Genomic DNA, 27512 nt, shown 5'->3' with positions numbered 1-27512 from the left:
AAGAAAACTGACCAGTTTGTAGCACAGAGAAGGAATCCTGTCCTCACAGAAATCAGAAGCAAATTCCAATTGTTGATATTGGGAATTGTATTCTTTTTTTCTTTTTTGCCATTGTGAAGAATACAACCAAAAGAAGTAACTATTTTCTAGGCTCCTTCAGAGATGAACTATACATTTCTTGTACCACAAATGATCAAAAAAAAAAAAATTTAAAAAGTGGATTAAAATCAGTGAAACTTAAGTTCTGCCTTCTTTTTACAGCTCAGATAATGATGATGGGTAAACAGGACTTTTCTGTGAGTCCTGATTCACTTCTAGATATCTTGAAGAACAGAGGAATGGTGCATTTTTACTGCAAAGTTGTGTATGTGTTTCCTTGTTCCCCTTCTTTTTGTGTAAAGCTGCAAACAGAATACAGAACATGGACACGAGCAGGACTTTTTAACCAGGGTATAAACCTTCACACAGTTTGTAGAGAAGCCTTTAAAAAAGAAGAAATAGGCCAATTTATCCCTCAGATACAGACACGCAATCACATGAATCAGGATTCATGCACATACCTATTTTAAATTATTCCCAAAGGACACATTCTCTCTCTCTCTCATCCTCTGTACAACTCCTCTGAAGTCAGTAATACAGATCCTGGCTCTGCACATCTAAAATACAGCCATGAACACACCTCCTTCATTTACTGTAAGTTCAGGCATGCAATCTCAAAAGCAGTCTTTAATGTCAACACACAATGATGAAAATATTTCTGCAACTGATCCTAAGGCAGGGTGTTATCCCATCATACATAGCTGCTGCTTTTTCTACCCATAAGGCTTTCCTTTTCTTTATTACATTAGGCTGAATATTGTAGACACATCCTCACTTCATGTCCTTCACCAAAGGAGCCGAAGGCAAAAGTCCCATTGATTTAAGACCTGAGGCTGAATTAATAATCCCAGTGCCTCAGGAATTCATTTAGAAATGGAGGCTATATGGTGTTTAAGGTAATAAGAGAAAGGAACAAAACACACTAAATTCATGTTACGTGTACTCCAGAAGGTCCTTTTTGTTCTTTATTTTTTCTTGTAAGCTGACTTTACACTCTATAACCAACAAGCAAATTAATTATCCCAAAGGATCCAAACCAAAGGATGGGACCACTTATCCATTTTTTTGTAAGTCCAAATGCGTTAACCAGTGAATTGATGTTGTAAAGTCTCAGGGAGCCCATATCTGCCACAATTCCCAAAAGGACAGGTAATATGATGCCTTTTCTTGTTGCGTCATATTTTAAGGTGAAGGAAATGCCTAAGTGGTTTGCTTGGCTTCTTAGCAGTACTTTATAGCTTTTTCAAGGGAACATCTCATATTCAAGAATATTCACCAGTTACAGCCAGAAAAAAGGGTGGAGACTTGGAGACTTTGCTAAAAACAATCAGCAGTAATAAAACAATTATGCATAATATTCAATACCATATACCACTTGACTATGGGAACTTGCATAACTGAGGTGGCAATGCCAGGTTTCTCCACATACTCCCTCTCTGTACTGAGGTTGTGCACTTTCTTATCCACGTGCTGTCTGCAGCTTCCTGACTTCCCCAGAGCTGAAGAAGTTTAATTCAAACACATATTGCAAAAAACAAAGACTGCAGGTCACTAATGGGAACAAACAAATGTTAATGCATTTTCTCCAACAAAATGAATAAAAGAGTTACAAATACAAGAGCCAGCTCACATTCTTTACAAAGTTCAGCAGCTTCCCAAACCTTAGACCATCCTGGGTGCTTTGCTCCTACATTATCACTAGCACAGTAGGACTGTTATTCTTCCATGTGGGTATTTTTAACAGACAGAAACCCACAATTTTATTCTATTCTCCTGTACAGATATATTCTGGCTTATATCTTTGTATGAACAAATGACTCTGTATTCATTATACACACTGCAGACCTCCCCAATTTACCTTCCATTCCCACTTGAAGCAAGCCTTTGAAAGAATATAGCTGCTGCAAAAGCATGAAACCTCAGTGCAGATGGCACCCATCTTGCAGACCATCTCATAGCATCCTGATTCCTGCCCCTTCCCTGAACAGAGTTCCTGTAAGGATGGTGTTAAGGACGGAGAAAACTTTTCTGTCTGGAATCCCTTTGTGGAGATGCCACCAAAACCTGTGGATTGTAAGATTCATACACGATCTTACTCAAGCACTTTAATATAGCTGAAATCATAAACATTACTTTATACCAAGTTCTACTTTGGAGTCCAAACCCTGAGGTGTGCGAAGAGCTAAGTAAATCCCAGACAGAAAGTTGGACCCCCATCACAAAGCCAAGTGCAGATGATTACGGAGCAGCCATAATGCAGGGCACAAAGAATGATTCTTCTCCCTCCAGTAAACCTGTATCTTCTACAGACAAACAAGGAAGGCCATCAGCTACCAGGATACACTAAGGTATGTCCAGCTTTTCATTTCTCCATGACTAGAGTCTTCTTGTGCATTGCTTATCAGGATACGGCTTATAAAATATTTCTGTAATGACAGCAGGACCTTCATGAAAATGCTGTTCAGCTCAAAGCACAGCAGATCATGCAGCAGTGAGCACTGAAGGCAGTATGTTGTGTTGTAGATCTGCAAGGGGAATTATATTTTCAACATACTACTTACACTAAGCCGCCTTCTTGAGGACCCCAGTCAACCCCCGTGTACACAAAAGATTTTTCTTGCTTGAAGCAGCATATGTTTGCAAGAAGGCTGTAGCATCTGATGCCACATACCAGGCAGGCTGGGAAAGCAGTCTTTGCCCCTGAGGCCATGAAGTGGAAGAGCTGTAGGAAGGCAAACACTAGGAACTGCTCTCTTCATATTTACACATACATATGAGAAATATAATCCTCAGATGTATTTCAGTTACACTAAAACAAATCTTGACTTTTTAAAATCTTTTAAAGTCTCTGATACACCAGCTATTTGCCCATTTGGATGGTGTGTGCAGTCATTCATTACATGAACTGTAAGAGATAATCCACTGCAAAGTTATTCATGCAGTAGTATGGTTTGTCTTTAGTGTAGTCATGATACAACCAGATAAGAATCAAAAAGAGCTTCACTCTGCAAATAACATACAAAGAAATATGTTATGACATTGAGGAAACATGGGAAATCAAAGATGCTCGCTTCACTAGAGGAATCATTCATGTTACTGGAGAAAACTTAAAGTATTAGGCTAATAAATCAAGACTTCATTTCCAAGGGAAGAAACAGCAAGCAGCTTTTTCATCATTTTTGGAGGGAGCTGCTTGCTGAGGTTTGTATCTGCACAACAGTATTAAAAACACAGCACACAATACCACCATGAACTAGCAGGTCTATAAAAATACTTTTTTTAAAAAATCAGAGTCTTTTAGAAAGCACAATTTCAAATTCTAAGGGTGCCGTGTACAAACGCAACTTTGCATTTTACCAGCCTTTCTTCTCTATGTATATTTCACCGAGAGGTAATTAGATGTATAAAACGCTACAAACGTGGCGTAGAACTACCAATTCTCCTCCTTAAATAAAAGGTTAAGCTTGTAATTACACGATTTTGACATATCATTTTGTAAAATTACTGATTAACTACGATCCTTCGATCGGATTAAGCAGAAGCAGTGCTTTTCTTCCTCTACAGCCGCGTCTGCTTCGTTGTAAATCAAGTTCCGCTACAGAGGGAGGGGAGAACCGCACAAACACGCAAGCATGTGCGCATGGGGCGGTGAGCACCGCGTGGAAGAAAAGCTTCTTCGGAGGCAGCCGGGGCGCAGCGCGGGTTCCGGCACGCCCGGACCGGGGGAGCCGCATCCCCCCTCCCCGCGGCCGGCAGCAGCGGCTCTGGGGAGACGCCGGGGAAACAAAGCCGTCGCTGCCGCCGCGCCTCCCGACCCTCTCCCGCCGGGACTGCGCGCTCCGCCGCCCCGGTGCAGGGTCTGGCAGCAGGGTCGCACCGTGCCCGTCCCCGCCCTGCGGAAGGAGGGCCGGGCGGGGGGGCGCGGGGGCTCAGCCCGCAGCACCTCACCGCTCCGCGCCGCCGCAGCGCCACTCACCGCGCCGCCCGTGCCCCGCCGAGCCGCGCCGAGCGGTGTGCGGGCGCGCCGCGGCGGCAGCAGGTGCCGCGGAGGAGGCAGCGGGGGCGGGCGGTGCTGGCGAGCCAACCGGGGCCCGGCGCGGCGCCGTGAGTCACTAGCGGGCGCGCAGGGCGGCCGGGCGGCTGCTATAAGAGCGCCGCGGGGACGGCCTCCCCCCGTGCATGTCTCCGGCTGCCGCCTCTACTCCTCGGCTCCCCGCCCGCAGCGCCTGCCTGCCCGCGCACCCCGTCCCCGGCGCGGCGATGTGGCTGGACCGGCAGCGCGGAGAGCCGAGCGCCTCGGCCGGCGGCAGGCGCGGCGCGGAGCGGAGGGGGGTCCCGCGCTGCTGGGCGCTGCTGCTGCTGCTCGCCCTTGGCTGCCTGCGCGCCGCCGCCGACGGTGAGTGCGGGGCCGGGGGAGTGGGCTGGGGCCCGCACCGCCGGGGCGGCTCCCGCCGCTGCCTCCGCGGCGATGCCGTCTCCCACCGCCTTTTACTTTTGCCTCGCTCTCTTTATTTTCTCCCGGTCTTTCGGACTGCCTGCCCGCTGCCCCGGGGGGAGCGGGGCGGGCCCAGGTGAACAGGGGGGCGCTGCCGCCGCGTCGGCCCCGCCGCCCCCCGTGCCGGGCAAGGCGCCGCCTTCCCCCCGGGGCCCCGGGCGGCGGGAGCGGTGAGGGGGGACCGAGCCCCGGGAGCCCCCCGCCCGCTGCGGGAGGGGCCCGCCTTCCTGATCGATACTAAGGAGGAGGGTCTGAGGGGCTGAGGATAACCCGAGAGGGTCGGGGAGGATTGGGGCTCTATTGTGGCGGGCGAAAGAGGAGCGCTTGGGAAGCTCGCGGCGTTAAAGGTGCTGTCAAACTGCGGTGCAACTTAGGCTTTGTGTTATCCAGCGGTGTTGGCATGGCTCTAGTTCAGGGTCTGGGGTAACCACCGTGAGGGTTCTCCACCTGGTGGCAAGGCTGGGTCCTGCCGGCGCCGGGTCCAGGCTCTCGGCGCTGGGCGTTCGCCAGTAGCGCTGCTCGTGGCCAGCTCCTGGGCTGCCGCCCGGCGTAGAAGCTGTTTGCCCGTATTGGCAGGGGTCCTGCACAATGAGCCAGTTGGATGGTCGTTTAAAAGTATTTTACTCTTAAGTGGGGGTAGTAATCATTTGGCTGACTCCTTTCTTCCCTGAGGAGGTGAGCTTCAGCCTTCTCTCCTAGGTAGGAGGTGGGCAGTTGGAAGTCTGCATTGTCGTATTGCTCTTAAATCTCCTGACTGTTGTCCTAATGTAGGCCTAAGCGTCTGATCTTGGTAGTGTTTCCTATAACAGCGCGCGGCAGTTCAGACACCAGGTATGTTGGGTAGAGCCCTGCCAGCATGTTGTTGTATCCAGTATTCCTACAAAGAGAGGGAGGAGAAATGTCTGCCTAGTCACCTCTTGTCTCCCAGTCCTGTAGGTTGCTCACATGCCTGGTCACAACAGACGTGGTTAAATAGTTGTAGAATGAAAGATCAAGCTGGCTGACACTGAAAGTGCTACTTCAGTGTGCTCAGAAGTCATCACAAGAGATACACAGTGATGGTAATTAGTAGGCTAGCTAACCAAGTTATTCTGATTGTTCTTTCAGTTTGAGTTAGTGGCCCCATCAGCTTTCTTCTGCTACTAGTTGTAATTGCCAGGGTCTGGGAAAAGTCTAAGCTAGTTCCTATATGAGCTCTTACAAGGTTTCCCAATCACGGTTGGAAGCTTTTCTGGGACTTGGTGTCAGATGACAGTACACAAGTGTCACATGTTTGAAGCTGCCCAGACAAGTAATCTGGCAACTTGCTTAAGGGGCTGAGACTAACAGTGATAGCAGAGATATGGAGAAAGGTAGTTTAACTTGGGTAGCCAGTGTAACTGTGCTCCTTCACCCTACACCCATTGCTGCTTCTAGTAAGTAGTTATCTGGGGAACAGTAAAATAGTATGTGTTAGCAATCACAGGCTCTGATGTTACCGTTCTCAACGTTTTTCAGCCTAAGATGTATTCCAATGAAGAGAAAATGTGTGAAGGTGCTTCTACTGTAAGAAGAGCACATAAAGAGAAGCTTTACATTAGTGGCTAATTGATGCTGATCCAAAAATCATTAGGTGTCTAGTGAATGAAGTGCAGCTGAGGTATGACTCCATTGCTTCAAATAACAGTGGATTAGACTGGTAGTATCTAACTAAATTGGTTACCTGGCATTGTAGAATGGTGCTTGTTGTAGGACAGGGGATCAGAGTTACTGCCCGTAACTAACCATCTTAGCTGGAGCTCATTTCAGGTGGCTGTTAGAGTCTGACAGACATCTTCAGAAGCAGTAGCAGATGCTGACCTCTACCTTTGTGCACCTGTGTAGATGTTAGGTCTTGTCGATTTTTTTTACTTGTTTGTGGGCTAAAAGTAGTTGCTCTGACATTTCACTTGGTATCAGCTGCAGAAGCAATGATATATTCTTGGAACGGTTTGTTGTTAGGATTGTAACTGTAAAGTTACAGCTGTTGCTCCAAGCTCAGCTCTGGTTTCTGTTAGCCTTGTGTGTAGCTTCCCTGTAGCATTTGATCAAAAATGGTGTTACATTTGTAAGTCACAATGTACTAGGCAGCCTTAGCAATCCTTTTCTGGTTATTCTAGCTTGAAACAGAGTAACTAAGGGCCATGGAGTTATTTTGGGATCTCCTTAGTGGCAGGCTTAGTCTAATATCTCTGTATGCTATTTTGGGAAAGGTTGACTGTTCCCACTCTGAACGCCTGGATGAGGAAGTCCTGAAACTAGCAGGAGTCAGTTGTTGCATATTTTATTTCATGCAGTAGTACAGTAAAACCTGAAATATGTCACCAGGGCCCACAACTCTAACCTTCTTTTAGAGGTTGCTGGACAACAAGGTATCAGGCTTACAACAAGCTTCTAATTGTGGCATCTACTCCCACTCTTAGGTGGCTGGGTGTGCTGTCTAGCACAAGGCAAGCTAATTGACTGGCAGCTCATGACCAAGTAGTAGTAGTAGCTTTACAAAGCCACGCTATTAGAAAGCACATGCTGGTGTAATTCCCAACCAGAAAAGGAAACAAGGGAATGGAAACAGTATACACAATAACTGATGTTCTGATTTTTGGTACTTTTTAAACACAGTTCCCATAAATAAAGTTGTTAACTTTGTTCTTACAACTGGCTTACTGCTCTACTCCCCCAGTAAGACTACTAAAACATTAGCAGAACTCAGTAAAGTGCTTTTTCACATCCTTGCTCATGGATTTACATGAGACATTCAGCAGATAGAATTGCTTATGTTCTTGCTTGTCCTGTCCAGCATTTGAGTACCTCACGCCTCATGGCTAGCCAATATAATGTACAATGGCTGAGTACCTTCCTTCTGCTTGGAAACTGTCTTGCATTTTGCATGTCATACTGAGAGGATATAAAAATAGCAAATAATACTCTACTAAAATTTGATGCCCTTTGAATGCCAGGACAAAGCACTCTCACTAAATGATGCAATAAACCAAGAAGGATCGGGAGTCTTGCATCATGCTCTGGGCATGTGCAGCCAATACTGATGCACAGTCTTACACACTTGCCTGTGTGCATTAAGTGGAACAGCTCTGGCTTAGCTGCTGAAGATGCAGGCTGCTGCTTTTAGTGACAGTTATAACAGGACTTCCAAGACAAAGCACATTCCCTTGAGGGATGGGGTCATACAGTTGTAGAGCTGAAGATACACTGGAAAATGTATTCTAAGGATCTTGCAGAAAGCAGTACCTTACTCAAACATACTAGCAAACCAAGACTTACCAGTTGTGAGACAATGGACTTCATTCCAGAAGGAAGTGATGAATTACCTTGCTCTTTTAGCATCACACTTCTTTTGATGTATACCAAGGAATGTCTCTGGATGCCACTTTTTGAGGGGTAACATAAAGCATGAAAACTTGCTCAGCTACAAAGCAGTTATCTAAGCTACCTTTACAGATGTCTTGGGGATTCTGCTGTAATGTGTTAGCAGCAGAGCATTGAAATGCTAATCTGGCTTGACATTAACCAAATTTAAACCCAGTTTGCTTAAAGTTTGAAGAGTTTTGAGAATGTGATGCTAGATGCGAGGCAGCAAAAGTAATTGTGGGCACGCATTTTTGTAAGCTTGACCCTGCCTTCAAGAGGAAAACTGAGTGAGAATAACACTGAGACTGTTTGCTGCTGTTTGGCAGGTGAACGGCTATGGTGCTTAAACTCTGCTCTTGTACTGTGAAGGAAAGCTTTTGGCTTTACTTTCATGATTGAATAAGGTGATTGCAGAAATTTGGAGCTCAGATCTGGTTTTGTGTTGATGTTATGCTCTTGATTAGGCTGGGTAGCTTCTTGATCAGTGGGGAAAGCAAGAAGGTATTGCTTAACAGTATTGAGGTGTAGGTTCCTTTTTTCATTGAAGGTGCGAGAGCAAAATGTGAAGAATCCCAGTTTGCATGTGGTAACGGACGCTGTATTCCTCAACTCTGGAAGTGTGATGGTGATGAAGACTGTTCAGATGGCAGTGATGAGAGTGCTTGTGGTAAGTAATCAGAATAATACCTCTGTAGTAGTACTTGCTAGTTGGAAGTGGGGACTTAACAGTAGATAGCTGGAGAGATACTTTCCTGCCCAGTACTTCAGGCAGCTGGAACACAAGGACAAATTTCTTAGAATAACCACTATTGATTCCTTGTACCCATCTGAGGCAATTGAATTTTCCTGAGTGTTATCTAACTCTCCTGAAATTGGCAACTGAGACAAAGCTTGTGACCAAAATTCTTCACTTGTGAGAGTGATGACTGACAGGAACAGAATATAAGCCTGTTCTCATTTGTTTCTTGAATACATAATAGAAAATGTTTGCTATTAGCACTCTGCTGTTGGCTATTCCATGTCTAAAAGCCCTGTTTTATATGTGGAAGTGATTCTGCTGTGTCTCCTATAAACATTAAGTCTAGCTTTGGCTGCCAACCCTTGCTTTAAGCAGGCATAGAAGCCAAGATAGATGACTAGATTTACTTGGAGACCAGGCAAAGTATACTCTATATCCATCACTGATGTGGTTGAACTGCCAGTCTCCTCAGGCAGGCCTAAACTATTACCCTAGAGTTACATAGTACCATGCTTCGGTAATGACAAATCAAATGCCTTGACTATAAACTCAGAGTTCAAAACCTAAATATTAATATCAGCAGACCTTATTTTAACTTAGGTCTGTTCAAAGCAGCGGCTAATATAAACTAACCTGCTTAGTCTCCTTAGCAATAGTGGTCCTTCAGTGCCTGATTAGATGAATGTAAATGCTTTTCTGTACACAGAGAAATATTTGACCACTTCCTACTCAACAGCACTGTTTACTAGGTTGGTGGGGGGCAACACTGTTTACTGTTTACTAGGTTGGTGGGGGGCAACACCAGGCATCCACAAACCAAGGACATTGAATAACTTTCTAGGGCAGCAAAGCTGATCCCTGTTAGCAATAAATAAGCTAAGCTCTGGTACCTAAACAAGTGTCTTTTTCTCCCTTGCAGTGAAGAAGACGTGTGCCGAATCTGACTTTGTGTGCCTCAGTGGTCAATGTGTGCCTAACAGATGGCAGTGTGATGGGGATCCCGACTGTGAGGATGGGTCTGATGAGAGTTCCGAACTGTGCCGTAAGTGAACCTGGCATGGTGTGTAGCCAGGCCTCTGGGGAGGAGCATTTTGACTTCCTGCCTCCTTGCAGTCTGGCTCTCCTCCTGAAGCAGGGATGAACTTGTCTTGGGGAGCACCTTCCTAAGTGCTTGGCCTTGTCATGGTCCTGAGGAGACTTTTTACTGCTTAAAAAGATGCAGAACTGAGTGGGCATCTTGCACTTGCACTGGTAAGAGATAGCAAGTACCAGGTTTTCCCCACAGTCAGAAGCAGCAAGGAGAACATGATAGGCCTGTCACTGTGGCTTGTCCACCAAGTGATTGCTGTTCTCCAAGGCAGCTGCTTTGCAAGTGCAGCCCCAGTACTACAGAGCTAATGTAGGGACTGGGTATCTGACTACCTGTTGGGTGTGGGAAGCAGTACTGCAGAGGCTTGACTGTGAGGTCTCAGGATTAAGGCTCTGGTCTGAAGTATCATAACTCATCAAGCAGTATAGATCTATAGTATAGATAGTGTCATTTTCCTGTATCAGTAGGATCCACAGTGGGGAATATTTCAGCCCAAGTCCTAGTGCACTTTGGCATTACTCCTCCCTACTACTACTTGTTGTAGCTCAAGCTGCTACAGTGTAATCAGCATGCAGTCACAAAGCTACACCACTACAAAGGTACCCTTAAAATATTAATCTCTTAGGAATTAGAAATATCTTTTTTAACTGAACATTACAGAATAGTATAGCCTTTTCCATCCATTTATACAGATGTTGGCATCTAAATAATTGCAACTTTGTCCAGACCTGAAGCCTTTCAGTCTCAATTTTCAGCACAAATGCTGATACCCAAGATCAGTGGCTCCTAGATTGAACTAAAACTTTTTTTCAATAGACACAAGAACATGCCGGGTAAATGAAATAAGCTGTGGTCCTCAGTCAACTCAGTGTATCCCAGTGTCCTGGAAATGTGATGGTGAAAAAGACTGTGACAGTGAAGAAGATGAACAGAATTGTGGTAAGGAGAGAAATGACGGTTGCATAACTCTATTTGAAATTGACTTGTCTGGAAAGGAGCTACCTGGGCAGTACATCTGGGAAGATAAATTTTTGATAATATCAATATCTCTCCTACATTAATCTTGTTTTGCAGCTAGTTAAAGCAAACTTTTTGTAACAATCCTTTATCCTGCCAAATTAAGAGCTACAATAATGTAAGCTTTTTAATGTGTGTTTTTTTTTTCTCTGCTAATTTTGGCAGTAGCCATAGGTATGTTTAGTCACTTGGCAAGCCAACTGTCAGAACTTGTTTTCTGGGGAGTTCCTGAAATTGCTGCTTACATTAACAAATTGTCTCCTAAAAGTGTAGTAGCAACTTTTAGCACAGAGCGTGGCTAATCTACCTTATAGTCCTAACCTGAAATATCTGTGGAGCTGGATTTCTGATGTTTGGCTGGCTGGGGTGGTGGAGACAGAACTTCAGGCTGGCATGCAAGTAAAGCTGCCATTGCAGCATTGGAGCCAGCATTCCTGGGTTATTCAAAAGAATTTGCATACATATGAGTTTTCTGAGGTGTCCTGAGACATACTAGCTGTAACCAAAGCCACAGGGCTGGCTTCCATCAGAACCACCTTGCGTGGATGACCTAATGAGACACAGATCTCCAAAATTTTGCTATGTGTCTGTGGAGTTGCCATCTTACTCAACAAACTAATGCCTTAATCTACAGGTAAATCTACAGTGTTTCTAATGAAGCTGATAAAACTATGAGCCTAGGCATTCTGAGCTATTAGCTACATTGCTATTAAACCAGCATAATTTGTACTGACATAAATTGCATGGGTGTGCTTAACCACAGGATCAACTCATGCAAGATCTTGGTCTGTTATCCTTACTGGTCCAAGCAGATGGGGCACTGCTGTCCTGGGGACCAGTACAAAACACTTTAATTTCAAATTACAGTACATGCTGACCATCAGACTACCTTAATCTTAGTCCATACTCTTGAGTTAGCATTTCTTTTACCTTCTGTCTTTGGTTCACAGGGTTAGACCCTGTTTTCTGAAAGACTTGCAATCTGAAGTGCAGGACAGCCTAGCTACTTCAGAAGGTTATTTTCACTCAGTAGGTCTAATCTGATGCCTATCACTTACAATGCCCAAAGGCAATGAGGGTGGTCTGTGCAACTCAAGTGTCCTGTAGGTGGTCATTTAGGCATCCCTATTGCCTTATACAGGATGCTGATATTGTGTCAGCTAGCAGCTGAAAGACAAAGTATCTTCACACAAAAGTCAGCCTTCTTGTGACAATGTACTAATCTCTCTTACTCCCATTACCCCAGGCAATGTGACTTGTAGTCCAGCAGACTTCACATGCAGCAGTGGGCAATGTATTTCCAAGAGCTTTGTCTGCAATGGTCAAGATGACTGCAGTGATGGTAGTGATGAGCTGGAGTGTGCACCTCCTACCTGTGGAGTTCATGAGTTCCAGTGCAAGAGCTCGACTTGCATTCCCCTCAGCTGGGTGTGTGATGATGATGCTGACTGCTCTGACCACTCAGATGAGTCTCTAGAGCAATGTGGCCGCCAGCCTGCACCTTCTGTGAAGTGCTCTGACAGTGAGGTGCAGTGTGGCTCAGGTGAATGTATCCACAAAAAGTGGCGCTGTGATGGAGATCCTGACTGCAAGGATGGAAGTGATGAAATCAACTGCCGTAAGTTCACTTGGTCCTTCTCTAGGAGGTACTGCTTGACTCCTCTTTTATTTCCTTTGCTTCAGTAAACCTCAGGAGTAAAAGTCTGTAATGACTGTGTCCTCAGCTTCTCGGACCTGCAGACCAGACCAGTTCAGATGTGAAGATGGGAACTGCATCCATGGGACTAGGCAGTGCAATGGTGTGAGAGATTGTCTGGATGGCACAGATGAAGCAAATTGTAACAATGGTAAGTGTGGAACTGAGCAAGAATAAAGTCTTTGCAGAATATCTGTTGAAGTTGGGAGTCACCCTCACAATCTTCTTTATGTCAGTTATTCAGTGCTCTGGACCTGGCAAATTCAAGTGCAGAAGTGGAGAATGCATAGATATCAATAAAGTGTGTAACCAGCAGAGAGACTGCAAGGACTGGAGTGATGAGCCCCTCAAGGAGTGTAGTAAGTGAATAAACTCTTTGCACAATGCTGATTACTAGATATGCTTAGATATAGCCTCTGAGTTGTCAGATGTCAGCTGGAATGCCCATTGGCACTTCTTGGTGGCAAATTTGCAACTGAGACCAACCTAGTTAATAGGCTAGTTTTATCTTAGCCAAACTGGCTGATAGGATCATTTCTTTGTAGTCAGGAAAGCACTTGAATGCATTAGAAACACTGAAGCTTCAGGAACCTCAATCTTTATTGCTGCCTGCTTGTAACACAGAGAAAGTGCTGGTAGCTGAGTGAACATGAATTTGAGGGGGTTCTCTTGTATATGACTTTGAGTGCCAGAACAGTTTATCAGATGTGACAGGCATTGTTAGAAAGTGGATGTGTACCTGGAGAAGTGCTCCATGGCTAAGACTATAAAACTAAGCAAGAATGCCTTCTCAGAAGTGGCCAATTCTCTCTTCTAGACATCAATGAATGTCTGGTGAACAACGGCGGATGCTCTCATATCTGCAGAGATCTCATTATTGGCTATGAATGTGACTGTCCAGCCGGGTTTGAGCTTCTGGACAGGAGAACCTGTGGAGGTACGTATCTAGTAGTTTAACATGGACTCTACTGGTGATATTGGAAGTGAGCATAAATTAAATTTTTGTTTTTACAGATATTGATGAATGTCAGAACCCTGGTATATGTAGTCAGATCTGTATCAACCTGAAAGGGGGCTACAAATGTGAATGTAGCCGTGGCTATCAGATGGATCTTGCTACTGGGGTGTGCAAGGCAGTTGGTGAGTGTTGACACGACTTTCATATCCCCACTTTAAAATGAGTCAGCAAATGATGCACTGTTTATACTACTGTGGATTTTACCCTAGCTATTATGGTGTTACTGATCACTACTAACACTTCAAATGATGCCATGATACAGTACTTAAAGCTACCTGACATAAACTGCTTGTGTCTGCTCCCTGGGCAGGAGGATCCTCCCCATCAAGTTGTGGAGGGAGAAAAGGATGAGGTATGGTACAGCCAAGACCTCTGTCAGCATCTGCTAGCAAGTGTGGAATGGCAAATACTAAACATGATGACTCTTAAAACTTTTTGTAAAAGAAAAGTATGTGACTGAATATCCAGAAATACAGATAACAAACTCTTTTCACAGGGAAAGAACCAAGTCTAATTTTCACCAACCGCCGGGACATAAGGAAGATTGGCCTTGAGAGAAAAGAATACATTCAGCTTGTAGAGCAGCTAAGAAACTCTATAGCTCTAGATGCTGATATTGCTGAACAAAAGCTTTACTGGGCAGACTTCAGCCAGAAAGCAATCTTCAGGTAAATGGGCTTAGCTTCTGAACCTAGTGTACTTTCCTAAAGCATCCCATGGTTTTACCCAAGCTATTTCTCTAGTCTCTGGAAATGAAAACTAGATTCCTGGTGTCCTAAAGACAAAGTTCAGTTGATGCAAACTCCCACAGCTACCAATGTGTATGCCTGTTGCACTTCATAGTAACTGCTGCTACATTTGTACAAAAGGCACTCTGTGGAAAGTCCACATGCATCTTCTGCCTGAAATCTTGTGCAGTGTTTGCTGAGGTGTGCCAAGGGATAGTATCTGCAGTGGAAGTGGTTGAAAGCAAGTAATTCTTGTCTTCCAGTGCCTCTATTGATACCCGTGATAAAGTTGGAACACACATCAGAATCCTGGACAACATACACAGCCCTGCAGGAATTGCTGTTGACTGGGTTTATAAGAACATCTACTGGTCGGATTCAACTGCAAAGACCATTTCAGTGGCTAGCCTAGATGGCACAAAAAGAAAGGTTTTGTTTCTCTCTGAGCTGAGAGAGCCAGCTTCTATTGCTGTAGATCCTATTTCTGGGTGAGTATTTGTCCAGGTTCTTTTAAAAGAGTGCACCTACCAACTACATGTTCTGATAACTGACTTAGGTAGCCTTTGTTAGTTATTGGTCATAATAAAGAGTGATACTACACAGTACTATAGTGCATCATACAACATAAATTCTGCTTCACAGCTTTATGTACTGGTCAGACTGGGGTGAGCCAGCAAAAATTGAAAAAGCAGGAATGAATGGATTTGACAGACAGCAGCTTGTGACAACAGAAATCCAATGGCCTAATGGAATTGCTCTAGGTATGTTGAACTTGTCTCTGCCAGAGGTATTCTGGAGCTTAAGCAATTTTTTTGCTACAAAAGCCAAGGTCATTCTTCAGAGAAGTATTTTCAGCTTCTAAGAAAGGGAAGCTTCTGTATGCCTGAAGACACTGCAACAGGCATCAACACTTCTCAGATACTGAAATACTAACTTTTCCTGAACTGCTGTATATTATAGTTGAGGCACAGGCCACATAGGCATCACTGCAGCAGCCCTCTCTGTGCTGGAATGGTAAGAAACTAGGGCAACACTGCCACCATTCTCAAACCTGTGCGTGTTTCAATTCTTGCAGCGAGCTTTGGAGGTTTCCTCCATGTGGACACTAAATGTATTGGTGTTTTCCCCCTCCTAGATCTTGTAAAAAGCCGCCTGTACTGGCTTGATTCCAAACTACACATGCTGTCAAGTGTGGACTTGAATGGCCAGGATCGTAGAATTGTGCTGAAGTCACATATGTTCCTTCCTCATCCTCTTGCTCTAACCATTTTTGAGGTAAGGATGACTTCCTATAGTCATTGTCAAAGATCCTCTTCTTGCTGGTATGGGGCTGATAAGCATCATGGAGGTAATGGGATGCAATGACATTGTCTTCTAGGACCGTGTGTACTGGATTGATGGAGAGAATGAGGCAGTCTATGGTGCGAACAAATTTACTGGAACTGATTTGGTTACCCTTGTGAACAACCTCAATGATGCACAGGACATCATTGTGTATCATGAACTTGTTCAGCCTTCAGGTAATTTCAATACAGTTTATAGTTAAGTGAGTGCATACTTGTAAGAAGCCTGCCCTGCCTGGATGGTGGCAAATGGTATCCCTTCACTGTACAGCTGTCCATTCCTACTCCTGCTCTTGGAGCTTCTGATATAGGCAGCCACATGGGGGTTGAGAGGTCTAGTTGCAATTGGTCTTTTTTGGGCAGAGCCGATATAAATCTATAACCAGCTGAGACATGTAATTTTACTAAAACAATTACTGAGCAAATACTTCTGCTGCACACCTGGAGCATGAAGGCTTACTCTTGTTCACTCCTGAATTGCTGTACCAACAGGTAGGAACTGGTGTGAAGAGCACATGGCAAATGGAGGCTGTAGCTACCTGTGCCTGCCTGCTCCTCAGATAAATGAACATTCTCCAAAGTACACCTGTGCATGTCCTGCTGGGTACTTCTTGCAGGAGGATGGTCTGAGATGTACAGGTACTGTAACACAACTGAGATCTTCCCTAGGATGAATGGGGAAGGAGTATGAGAGTATTGAACCATTAGGGGGAAGGAAATGCAGCGCTAGAGGCCACAGCTTTGCTAAAATTAATCTGATGTAATTAATCCTGGAGGGGAGGTCCTTATGCATTAATATGGCCCTTAGAGTCTGTAGGTGCTGTTCAAAGTCCATGCTTTGCTTCTGCATCATCATCATCATTTGCAACAAGATCTTGTACCTCCATGGCTTTCTGCAGACAGCAAGCACAAGGACAAAACATACTCAGCCTCTTACAAAACAGGGGTATAAACTAACATGGCTGTACCTATTAATACACAGATCAAAAGGTGATTGGCTAATGTTGCTGCTTGAGGAAGCTTGTACCTCCCTTTCGGTCCAGATGAGCATGCTGCTGTACTAGAGTTGTCACTACTGACTATGCAGCAGGCTTGCTTTGTCCTGTGGAGTGGAACTAGGAACTCCAAGGTGCCACTGACTGTATTGCATATTGATTCTGACTGCCACAGAGTGCTAAATCCCAGGATGCTGGCCTCCCTTGGCTGCTCTAAAAGGTTGCTATGGGTATCAAAGGCTGTACCTAACCAGTAAACTTGTAAAACTAAAATCTTATTCAGAAAACCTTGTGCGAGGGGTGGGATGGCTTGTGACTGTTGTGACTTTAAATGCCTGTAATTCATTCCTGATTAACTGCCTGGCCTTGTTCTTGGAACTACTTTTCATCAAAAACTCTCTGCTGAGGGTGTGCTAGTGAAATAGTTAAAGTCAGTGTTCCCAGTTAAGCTAACAACCTGCATGATCATTTTTGCCATCTGCTGAACCTTCACTACCATGGCTCTCATAGCAAAGCCATTGCAGAACTTCAGGATTAACTGATCTATAATTAGTTCTTGATCTATAATTAGTTTCAGGTACTGGAACAACTGTGGCTTACACTGAGGCTAAAGATACCAGCACAACAGAAAAATCTCCAACTGTTGGACTAGTTCCTGGAGGTACTGGTCCCAATAACTCACACTGCTAAACATTAGAGAAATTAAATGCAAACTGACCAACTAGCCCACGTGGAAGCTTTTTCCTTTGCATGCAAGTAGAGAACAGAGGCCAGATCACTTGTGTAGTGTAGCAGCTGGAGCATGTGTTAAACAGATTTAGTTCGCATAGGACAGTGTGGAATCTGTAGGTTCCATGAAATCCCAGGAGTGCTCAGAAAAGGCAAGCAATAAAGAAAGCTTCCAACTAATACAGGATGAAGCATGTTAGGCTGTTCTAGCAGAGAAGCTAATCAAATAGGAGCTTCTGGGTTTGGGAAATGCTTGCATATGACAATCTGCCAGCCTGTCAGTATGCAAGCTCACTGCGTCAAATTCTCATGCAGCATTCAACACTAGTGGTACAACCTCTGAAGTAACTGCAGCTGGAAGAACATCAGCAGTTTGGATCATTCTTCCTGCTGGTGAGTAGAGCATTTACTAGCCTTTTGGACCCTATGTCATGGGACAAGCCACTCTTAGGAGCTTGACCTGACTCTGCTCCATGTTTGCAATCTCTTTATCTCCTTGCAGTATTGCTGATGATGGCTGCAGCAGCTGGCTACTTCATGTGGCGTAACTGGCAGCACAAGAACATGAAAAGCATGAATTTTGATAATCCAGTTTACCTAAAAACCACAGAAGAGGACCTCACAATTGATATTGGAAGACACAGTGGTTCAGTAGGACACACCTACCCTGCAGTAAGTAAACCTATTATGTCTGAGACTCCAGGTTTAATAATTGGAGTAGGAAGACTGCCAAATGATACCTGAATTGAATTTAGGAGAGGTCTCTGCTTTTGATAGCTGCTGGCTGCAGGCACTACTGGGCTGAATCAACTGACAACTTTACCCTATAATTAAGGTTAAAGTTCTGGTAGGTAGCTAGTGTCTGTACCTAGGATGGAGTAATCTGTGCTGAATGTGGTCACTAGCCTGCAGAATTAGCAATGATGTGTGTTGCTTTGTCTTCTATTAGTGCAGCTGTAGCTAACTTGTACTTACTTTTTTACAGATATCTGTTGTCAGCACAGATGATGATATGGCGTGAGCACTGGATCAGCAATCACTTTCAGTTTACTTGTGTCTTACACTCTTTGGGGATAGTAACCAGGTTTGTGGCTGAAGGACTTCCTCCATTCTTGGAAGAAAGAAGATACTTTCTGTATTTATGGAACACTTGTGTAAATAGTTATTTTCTACAGCTTAACAACTCTGTAAATACCTGTCCATAACAATTCAGCTGTTAGTGGTTACAGTTTTATCAGTAACCCTTGGGTTGGTTAGTCAGTAACATCACTGACCAAATATAAAGCACTTTCCATAGAAAGCCATATTCCAGCCACAACTTGTAACACCTGTACATATGTCTATAGGCCACTTGTAAATAATTATTGGAAAATCACTATCAAGCACTTTGAAATACTTCAGATGTAAATTATTGTACACTCTCTTTTTCAATGATTGGGGCAATGGCAATAGGATAAAACGGGTTATTATGATTGCCAAAAATTTGTAAACATAAGTAATTTTATATGTACAATTGCTTCAGTCTTGTCTGTTACCTCCTAGAGGTCTACAAGAAGGAATAATCTTTAAGAAACCACTGTAAAACTCAAATGCAGCCAAGGGGATAAAAATAAAATGAGTCAAGCAGTTAAAGTATTGTTCTTGATTATTATGTTAGCACTGAAGTAAAATGATGTATCTCCTAAGTTGAAAGCTTTAGTAGACTGCACTACCACTGCCAGCCAGATCATGAAGTATTTCTTCAATTATTTCAGCAGCATTCTAGGCAGCTAAGACACTTGTCAGGTAACATGTTTTTCTTGAGAGTAATAGTCTACACAGAGTAATGGACAGTGTAGGTTTCCTGTTGGAGAAGCCCAGCTGATCTCCTAAATTAGGACTGACACAAGCTAAAATGACACAACTACTGCTGCAATATTTTGAGAGGCAGCACTGGCAGACATGCAAGATGGAGACAGGTCAGAGCTCTCCTCTGCCAGGTGAGTGTGAGGTCCTTGCAGTGTCAGGCTATTGGCAGTTACTCCCCATAACTTTTGTAGTATGAGGTGCTACTTGACTGTTGCTAATCCTTCCCCCTTCAAGGTAAGAAAAAAATTGCTTATGGTGGGAGGGATGCAATTTCAAGGCTAAAACATAATTTGGAAGCAGTAATAATCTCTTGGTTATGCTTTAGTGATGACATATTAAATCATTCTCAATCAATCCTGTCTCTAAAATAGTAACAAAAAAAAAATCATTGAGTCAGAACTTGGATCACTTCCTAGGCTTGCTTCTAATGCCTGTTCTCATTGCAGTTACAGCTGGGGTCTGTTCTCTTAATGGTCTTCTTGTTTTGTGGACTCCTTTATTAACAGAGGAGGACAGCTGCCAACTTGTGCAGATTTAAAATAAGTTGTTTCTAGCAACTTCACAACTCTTTGGGGAGTTGAAGCTTCTAACCAGCTATCTCTGGCAACTCTTGACTGCAGGCATTTAAGATATCTGGAACTCATGTGGACAAAATTGTCTTGCAAAGATTAGGATGTAAGGGGGCCTCTATAATTTCTGGCTAGCAATACTGTCTATTTTACCAAGTACCTTTTGGGATAAAGTGCCTTTCATAGCTGCATAATATGTGAGGTTCATTAATTATGGGATAGAATTCAGCTTTTTCAGTTAAACTCCTAACTCTGAATACTCTGAAGTTATAAAATAAAACATAATTCTCAGTCAGATGGTTAATTATAAATTCACATGGCAGCTACTTACAGGCAAAATGCTCTGCCTTCCCAGTCTTTGTACAGAACAGCTCTACATTTTTGATTAAGTTCATTGCTCTTACCAGTATCATACAAAATGGTATAAGGAGAGACCAGCAAGACCAATAAAGACATTTCTTCCTGAGGTTAATATTTATTTGATGTAGCAACTCAAGCCTATTTTGGGAACCTGAGGTAGTTTTTACAGATGCTGTGGACTCTAGGAATTTGTTTTCTGACTTTACTCCAATGTGCTGAACAAAGAATAGTGCCTTGAGAAACAAAATTTATTCCTATAGTCTACAGGGGACTTAACACTTTACCAGATAAAATTTATATGGCTTCATATAGCAGGAGGGAGGAGTGGGAAGTTTAAGATAGTAGCAGGAGATGATATGAGATGGCTTGTACTTATTTGCAAATGTTGTTTGGTTTTCAGTCTCACTAGGTTTATTCTTTCCCGCCCCTCTTCATTTTTGTGTTATGAAATCATTGTTTACTTCCACAGCAGGCTTGGATAGCGGTCAGAGATTCCTTCTGTAAAAAGAGATCCAGCTTGCATTGACAAATACCTTCCTCTCTTTTTTAACAGTTTTTTTCCCCGCCATCTCCAAGTGTTTGACTCTGTTTTACTCCTTGTTCTATGACTCCTTTGGCATCTAGTGAAGGTGGTATAGCCATACTGAGCCCTCCTACAGCAGCACCCTGTGGCTGTGCTGGTGTCCATGGAAGGAATTCTCAGTCATCATCCCAGTCTCAGCTCCTCTGCTGCAGTCTTGTCCCAGAGCAATGGGACATTAATAACCTCTTTGGTCAGATTTTATTGTTAGGTTGGTTTTATATTCCTCCTGAAGAATTTTCTACTTACAGATACAAAAATATGACTGTAGGTGGTTGTTCAGGTAGTATCAAGGTAATGGTATAGTATTTGCTTCCCAGAAAAATTAATAAGCCCTCTGGTTCTAAATACTGCCTATTTCTGTTCAGTGTCTGCTGGCCAGTGTGACTGCAAAGCTAAATTTAAATCTTGTAAACATGCAAATTTCTCTTAATACACTTCCTCTGCCCCCACGTTATTTTCTGCCTCCTATTTGATCTGCCTTTATTTTTATAGCACTGTAAATATTTTACATTATTGCTCAGAGGGAAATTAACATAAAGGCAATTGATGCTGCGCATGTCATTTTGTTCCTCTTCTGCATCTTGTTCCTCTACAGCTAGCTACAATATGACTTTTCCAACCCAACTTGTATTTGCCTACACTTTTAATGGACATACCTTTTTCCAATCAGATCTTTCCTGAAACAGCAAAGATGCATTTATCTATTTTTATGTAGGTGCTGAATCTTGCTAGATAAGAGAAGTACAAAAACAAAAACTTAGGCTGGAAGAAATAGTGTGAGAGTCCTCAGATAAAGGAAAAAAGCATACAGCTGTGGAACTTTGCTTCATTTCACAACCTGGATATAAGTGGAGGTCTGCCAGTACTTTCTGTAGGTGTGGCACAGCATGTCTGGGAAGAAATGTGCTCGTGTTCCTTCTTTGAGCTGCCTCACAACAGTGGTTGGTATTGTCACTTACTGGAAGAAGGTGTTTGGAGAGGTTGGTCTGCTCTGTTGAAGCCAACTTAATACATTCCTTGCTTCCTGGTTTTTTGCTTTTCCTCTCCTGAAAGAGCTTTGAAATTTGCCCATATTGATGAAAAATTCTTCAGAGCAGGGGAGGGACAGACAGGCTGTGCAATCAGGCTGCTGAATATCCAGGCTGTTAAACATCTAAAATAAAGACTGCCTGTGGAAAGAATGGCTGTCTTAATTCTCCTTGCACAACCCTGCTCAGGACACTTCCACACCACTGTCAAACAGGGGAAAATGCTTCATATCATGCATTAAACTTCCCCCCCACCCCAAAAACCTAAACATGTAACTGAAAGCTAACTTCACTAACATACTCTTTGCTATGTAATAAATTGCTTGAAGATAGGAAACACTAAGCATTAAATCAAAACAAATGATTGTGAAAAACACATTTCACAGAAATGGATTTTTGCTGTGCAAATTGTCCTTTGTAGAAAAACTAGATGTTTTTAAGGTAACTTTTTACCTCCTTCCTAAGAAGATCTTTTCCTAGATCCTTTCCTAGAGTCAAACTTCAAAATACATGGAAATGTTTTATCATAATGTCAGTGCATATACTTGAAGCTGATAGGTGGATAGCAATGTAAAAAGTTTAACTTAACATTCAAAACACTTGTTTCTTTCCAGTGAAAGTATTTTTGAAAGGCTGATCATTGAATACAGTCAATGCCACAACCATCTGGAAACAGTGCTGCATGTTCTAATGTCCCCTTTGTGGATGTGTGCAGCTGAGAAGTGTGATTTGGTTTAGACAGCTTATTCCTTTTTTGGACCCTTAAATATGAGAGGTCATATGTGCATTTAAATGAAGACTTTCTTAAAAGTTAGATTATAATTCCATAGTGTGTTGTGGCTGCTGCTGTCTAAGTTAGAAATGCTGTTAGAAACTAACTTTTTGGCTGGTGCCTCTAGTGGTAAAAAAAATTCATCCTATTAACTTTATACAAATAATGATCCTTAATGAAGCCTCAGTACAAAATTCAAGTTACATGTGCTATATACAGGAGCAATGTGGTCATTCTGGTTTTACTAGAAGATTTTACTGATTACTCTTTAATTAGACAGCATTCAACTCACTGCCCCTCTTCCCCCCACTTTTTTTTGGTGGAGGAATAAGTAAAAGTCATTTAGGGGCAGAGGGTGGATGGTGTCTGTTGAATTTATGTGTAAGTTTTTGGTTATGATCCACACACATTATCAAATTTCTAGTGCCAGGTAAAACCTGGTGATTTTGTAATTGTAGCATACCTATATCTTGTCTCAGAAATAGAGTTTGAAGAATTGCTTGGACAGAAGTGAGTAGCTGGCAGGTTGTAGCATATAAAGAGCAATTTCTTCATAGCCCTTTGTCTTTCTGGCAGCCTCCACTGCTAGTTTAATTTATGTAAGTGAATGCAGAGAAAGAAAAGTTGTAAAACTTCTTGCTTACAGAGAGCATAATTCAAATGGTGTCATGAGAACTGCAGTTCAGTATTTGATGTAGTGCATCCATCTCAGAGAAAAACCACTCAAAAAAGCCATTTTTCACCATCTTATGTTTCAGATGCAAATACCCCCTGACTGCTGAGAACTAATGTTTTGTTAGCTGTCTTTGTAATTTGAATGTCACAGGCAAGCAGTGGATGGTCCCAATTACATGATATCACATAAGGGTCCCTTGCTGACCATCAAGAATCTCTGTCAGAAGGCTGTTTAGTGCTACCTGTATTAGCATAACAGACATGACTTTCACTAGGAGCTACCCCAATGCTTTCTTTCTGTGCTCAGCAGTTAAAAGGATCCACTCCAGAGTAGGCCTCTGCAAATGGCTGTGACGTATAGCTTTAATAATTAGACCTGACATTCATTTTGTTCTTCTCATCTGACACTTCAGTAGCAGTTAGTTAATTTAGCACTAAGTAGCAGTTTTTTTACATGGTACTGTAGGGGCAACTGAGAAAATGAAACTGCCTTTAAATTACCTCAGAATAGAAGGAAGTCACACAGCCAGTCTGCTCATTAGGAGCCTAACAATCACATTCATGAATCAGTGAAGAATTGAAATAATCACAACTTATGTAAATCAGTTATCTCCAGAGCCTGTTGGCCTGTAGGGGAGAAATGAAGCTTCACTATCTGCCTCAAGAGACAGGGCTGAGCTAGGGGTCTGCTGTCAGAAGCTCAATCCTCATCAGAGACTATTCCAGTACCTCTGGTGTGCTTAAATATGTGACAGCTTCCCCTTTGCCTGCACTTCCTCTTTCAGTTGTTTTTGAGAAGACCTTTGATGCTGTAAAATGAGGTCTTTAGTGTTAGCCATAGTTCACAGGAAGGAATCTGGCCCAAATTCATAACAATCAGAAGCAATCACATGGGTAAATCCAGGAACAAAAGCAAGATATGCAGAAGCCCCACTGCTCACGTTGCAAAATGTAGGGCAACCGAAAAAGCAAAGTCTGGGAGGCCTCCATTAGGCCTGCAGCAACATCCCTAGGTGCTCCTTGAAGGAGGAGTCCCTGTCAGCAAGTCTGGGTCTTATGGAAAGTCTCCAGTCCTCTTCTGAGGGCAGCGTGCAATGCCTCATCCATCTGTTGAAACAAAGGATCAAGGACTGATAATCAGGCAGAAGGACATGCTATGATATTTAAGATTTTCAGAAATTAATACTAAAAGTGGAGAAATACATTGAAGATGAGAGCATAAAATCAGTTTAAGTCAAAGGAGAAGCTGCCATATTAATTCTTCTTGCAGGGAATCATTCTCAGTACAAGCCATTAATGTATGAGCTGCATTAAATACCGTTTTCAAGTTTGACTATAAATGAAAGTCCAGAAGACCAGCTAGGTACAGATCAGCTCTTAAAATGATAAGGATTAAAAGGGCCATTACCCGGCAGTAGCAGAGTATATACATTACCAATGATTTAATTTTGTTTCTTTGTATTTGTTACAAATAGGGAGGAAATCGAATCAATGTCTTTTCATCTTGGCAAATTTGTAGCTTGATTTGCTAGGAACTTACTGTTTGCTTTTAGAAGCAGTACGCAGAGAAGTGTACTGAAAAAGAGCCCAGTTCACTGGAGAGAGGAAACAAAACTCAGAGAATCCTCAGCCTGGCACAGAAGAAAATGCCTTGTTCAGCAATTTATCTTAAGCACACAAGCTGACACAGTTAGCTATGAAGAGGAATTGTCACGGGGTTCCTTGGTACTCTGGAGCTTCTGCGTGCTGGTCCATCATATTTGATTTTTTAAGCTTCATGGACCTTAGAAGTATAGACAATACAGTCCTGTGCTTTGTGAGGAGTCACAGCTGCCTTCAGATTAGGTATGTATGAAAGGCTATTAAACAGCTCACGTGGTACGGAAGTGGAAAGTGTGTTGCACTCATTCTGCTATTTGTTTCCTCATCTAAGGCAAATCTCTTCTATGCCTCAGCATTCCCACTTGTACCAAGTCATGGGGCTTTTACAAATATAAACCAGAGCTTGTAAAGCTCTAGTGGAATGATGGGTGCATGTGCTTAGTGGTATTTATATGCAGAAGCATACTTATATGAGCAGATTTCACTCAAAGATGCCCAATGCAATGATTTAACCAAATTTTAGCAGAGACCTGAGGTGAGTTGTTCTGGTGTTCTGCCTCTGTTTTTTTCTGGTGGGCAGTGTAGGTGATTGTGCTGGTTTTGGCCAAGGACAGGATAAATCTTTGGCAACAGCTGAGAGTGGGGGTGGCCAGACCCTGATGTTACACTATATCACCTCAGATCACTGCCAGGGACAGGCTAAGGGACTCTCTCTTCCAAGAAGACTGAGATTTCTGGATGGGAGAAAGCATGGTGGGGAAGAGCTAGTTGGGATTCCTTGTAGGCTTTCCATGTAAATGACTTCTATGTCTTACACATTTTGTTGTTAATATGGTTTTTGTTACTGTTAATTTTCTTATTGCTTTGCTGTTTCCAGTAAATTGTTCTTACCTCAACCTGATTTTAACCCTTTGTGGCTCTGATTCTCCTCTCCATCCTGCTGGAGTGGGAAGCATTAGGGGAAGGGGGGCAGTGAATGACAATTTGGTTTGGGAGAGTCTTGGTGGGGGCATTGAACTGGGGAGCACCATTCCTAAACCACAGATGTGTACCATAATGATGTTTACTTCTCTGTTAGTTGTAAGATTTTGCATTAAACATGCAGTTCTAAAGGAGAGAGAAAACAGAAATTACATATATATGAAGTTTAATCCAACCACGTAAATTGTGTATATGTTCATTCTGCTAGACTTACTGTATTAGTAAGATGCATGTTTGAAAGAAATAGAAAGAGTAAGCACAGAATATTATGTCATTAACTGGATTTCAAATAGCCATGGAAAAATCCTTGGAGGTAATTTTGTACAGCCTACTGCTCAGAGCAGGGCTCCTTTCAAAGCTAAATCAGGCTGCTTGGCTGGGCAAGTTTTGAGTTTACAACTTAGATCAGACTTTATTACTGAGATTTGATTAACATATCTTTATGATTCTAGTTTCTTCTAGCAATGAGTTGACAAGGCTTTCTGGTACAAGGACACAAAACAAGGTATTATTCTTTGAAAAGAGAAATGGACTCAAATGCAGATGTCAGCCATCAGAGTAGTAAGAATGAGTTCTTTGGCACAATTAGCATAATGCTTTCAATGAAAAGAAATGTATTTCAGGACCTGACTCCTGAAGCAAGTTTATATGTTGACATGCTTAAGACTGATTTTTTTTTTGTTAACTCTCAACCTCAGTCAGTAGCTCCAAGACTCATATTGTGCATATATTCAGGTTACATGGGAAGTTCAATAATAATCTGGATTTACTTTATGTTGTTTGGAAGTCTCATACACATGCCTTAATTATACATTTCATACATTAGCAGCATACATTTCATACATTAACATTAACATTAACAGCATAAAAACATTTTCAAAAGCTTCAAGCTAATAGTGTAAGAAAAGACCTTAAGAACATAGTGTTGCCAACTTTCAAATGTTTCTATTCAGTTTTATAGGACTATACCACTAAGAATATTTTTTAAATCAAGATTTCTCTTAAACTTAACAAAATTATGATACATTGCTGTGATTGTGACATTTACATCATGATAGTGCTAAACCATCTATATCCCAAAGAATTGGAGAATTTGTCAAAATTGTAAGTAAAAGGAGAGACAAAGGAAAGTGTGTGGGGCTGATTAGTTTCTTCATCCCAAAGACAAAAAGTAAAAATCAACTTAACACAGCTTGTATCAGTATACCATTTTGTCTTCAGGACAGAGGACTGGCACAGAAGCTGAATGTACTGTGTCAATCTGCCCATCCTTTGCTGTGTTAAAGGAGGACAGTGAATAAAATGTGGTATTAGAAAACTTCCTGGTGGCATTAACAAAAAATCAGTAATTTTTTAGCTCCTTGATAAAGCTGGAGTACTGATCATGTAAATGGTTCCCTGACTTTGCCTGTTTTGGTTCCAATCCTGCACTGCCTTCTCCCTGGAAGTAGGCATTTTTCCACTGCAATTTGTCTTTTTTATAACAGTCATGAAGAAAAGCTTCATTTCTGGGTTAATATTGCCACGTGATGCTTTCATTTTTAATTTCTACAGTGCTGATCTTCCCTCTCAACAGACTCCTGAAGTCATTAGCAAACACAAGCAGTCTGAGATAATCAGTTACATAGGAAGCAAGACATCTGAGTCAGTATTATAGGATGAGACATCTTTCTGCTGGAAGCTATGTCACCCCTGTATTGTTGATGACATCAAAACAATCAAAGGGGTTTTTTTTCTCTGTTGAGTTCTCAAGTTAGTGCT

General features: G+C 42.6%; 1 protein-coding gene across 2 annotated transcripts; it reads left to right on the top strand.

The window, feature by feature from the left end:
- The first annotated feature begins 4135 nt into the window (after positions 1–4135).
- VLDLR (very low density lipoprotein receptor) lies at positions 4136–25671 on the top strand. Of its 2 annotated transcripts, XM_077171142.1 has the most exons (19): positions 4136–4495; positions 8526–8645; positions 9637–9759; positions 10624–10746; positions 12071–12442; positions 12549–12671; positions 12757–12879; positions 13338–13457; positions 13535–13660; positions 14035–14206; positions 14530–14754; positions 14909–15027; positions 15402–15541; positions 15645–15786; positions 16102–16248; positions 17176–17265; positions 17649–17726; positions 17836–18005; positions 18319–25671. In XM_077171142.1, the coding sequence occupies exons 1-19, from the start codon at positions 4279–4281 to the stop codon at positions 18352–18354; spliced, it is 2766 nt and encodes a 921-aa protein (XP_077027257.1). In that variant the 5' UTR covers positions 4136–4278; the 3' UTR covers positions 18355–25671. The 2 variants fall into 2 exon arrangements, with proteins under 2 accessions (XP_077027257.1, XP_077027258.1); XM_077171143.1 differs by lacking the exon at positions 17176–17265.
- Positions 25672–27512: the final 1841 nt, after the last annotated feature.

The sequence above is a fragment of the Agelaius phoeniceus genome, chromosome Z (assembly GCF_051311805.1).
Source record: "Agelaius phoeniceus isolate bAgePho1 chromosome Z, bAgePho1.hap1, whole genome shotgun sequence".
In the NCBI taxonomy this organism is placed as follows: domain Eukaryota; kingdom Metazoa; phylum Chordata; class Aves; order Passeriformes; family Icteridae; genus Agelaius; species Agelaius phoeniceus.
Note: the sequence above shows the minus strand (reverse complement) of the source record. Positions and strands in the feature narration are given on the sequence as shown.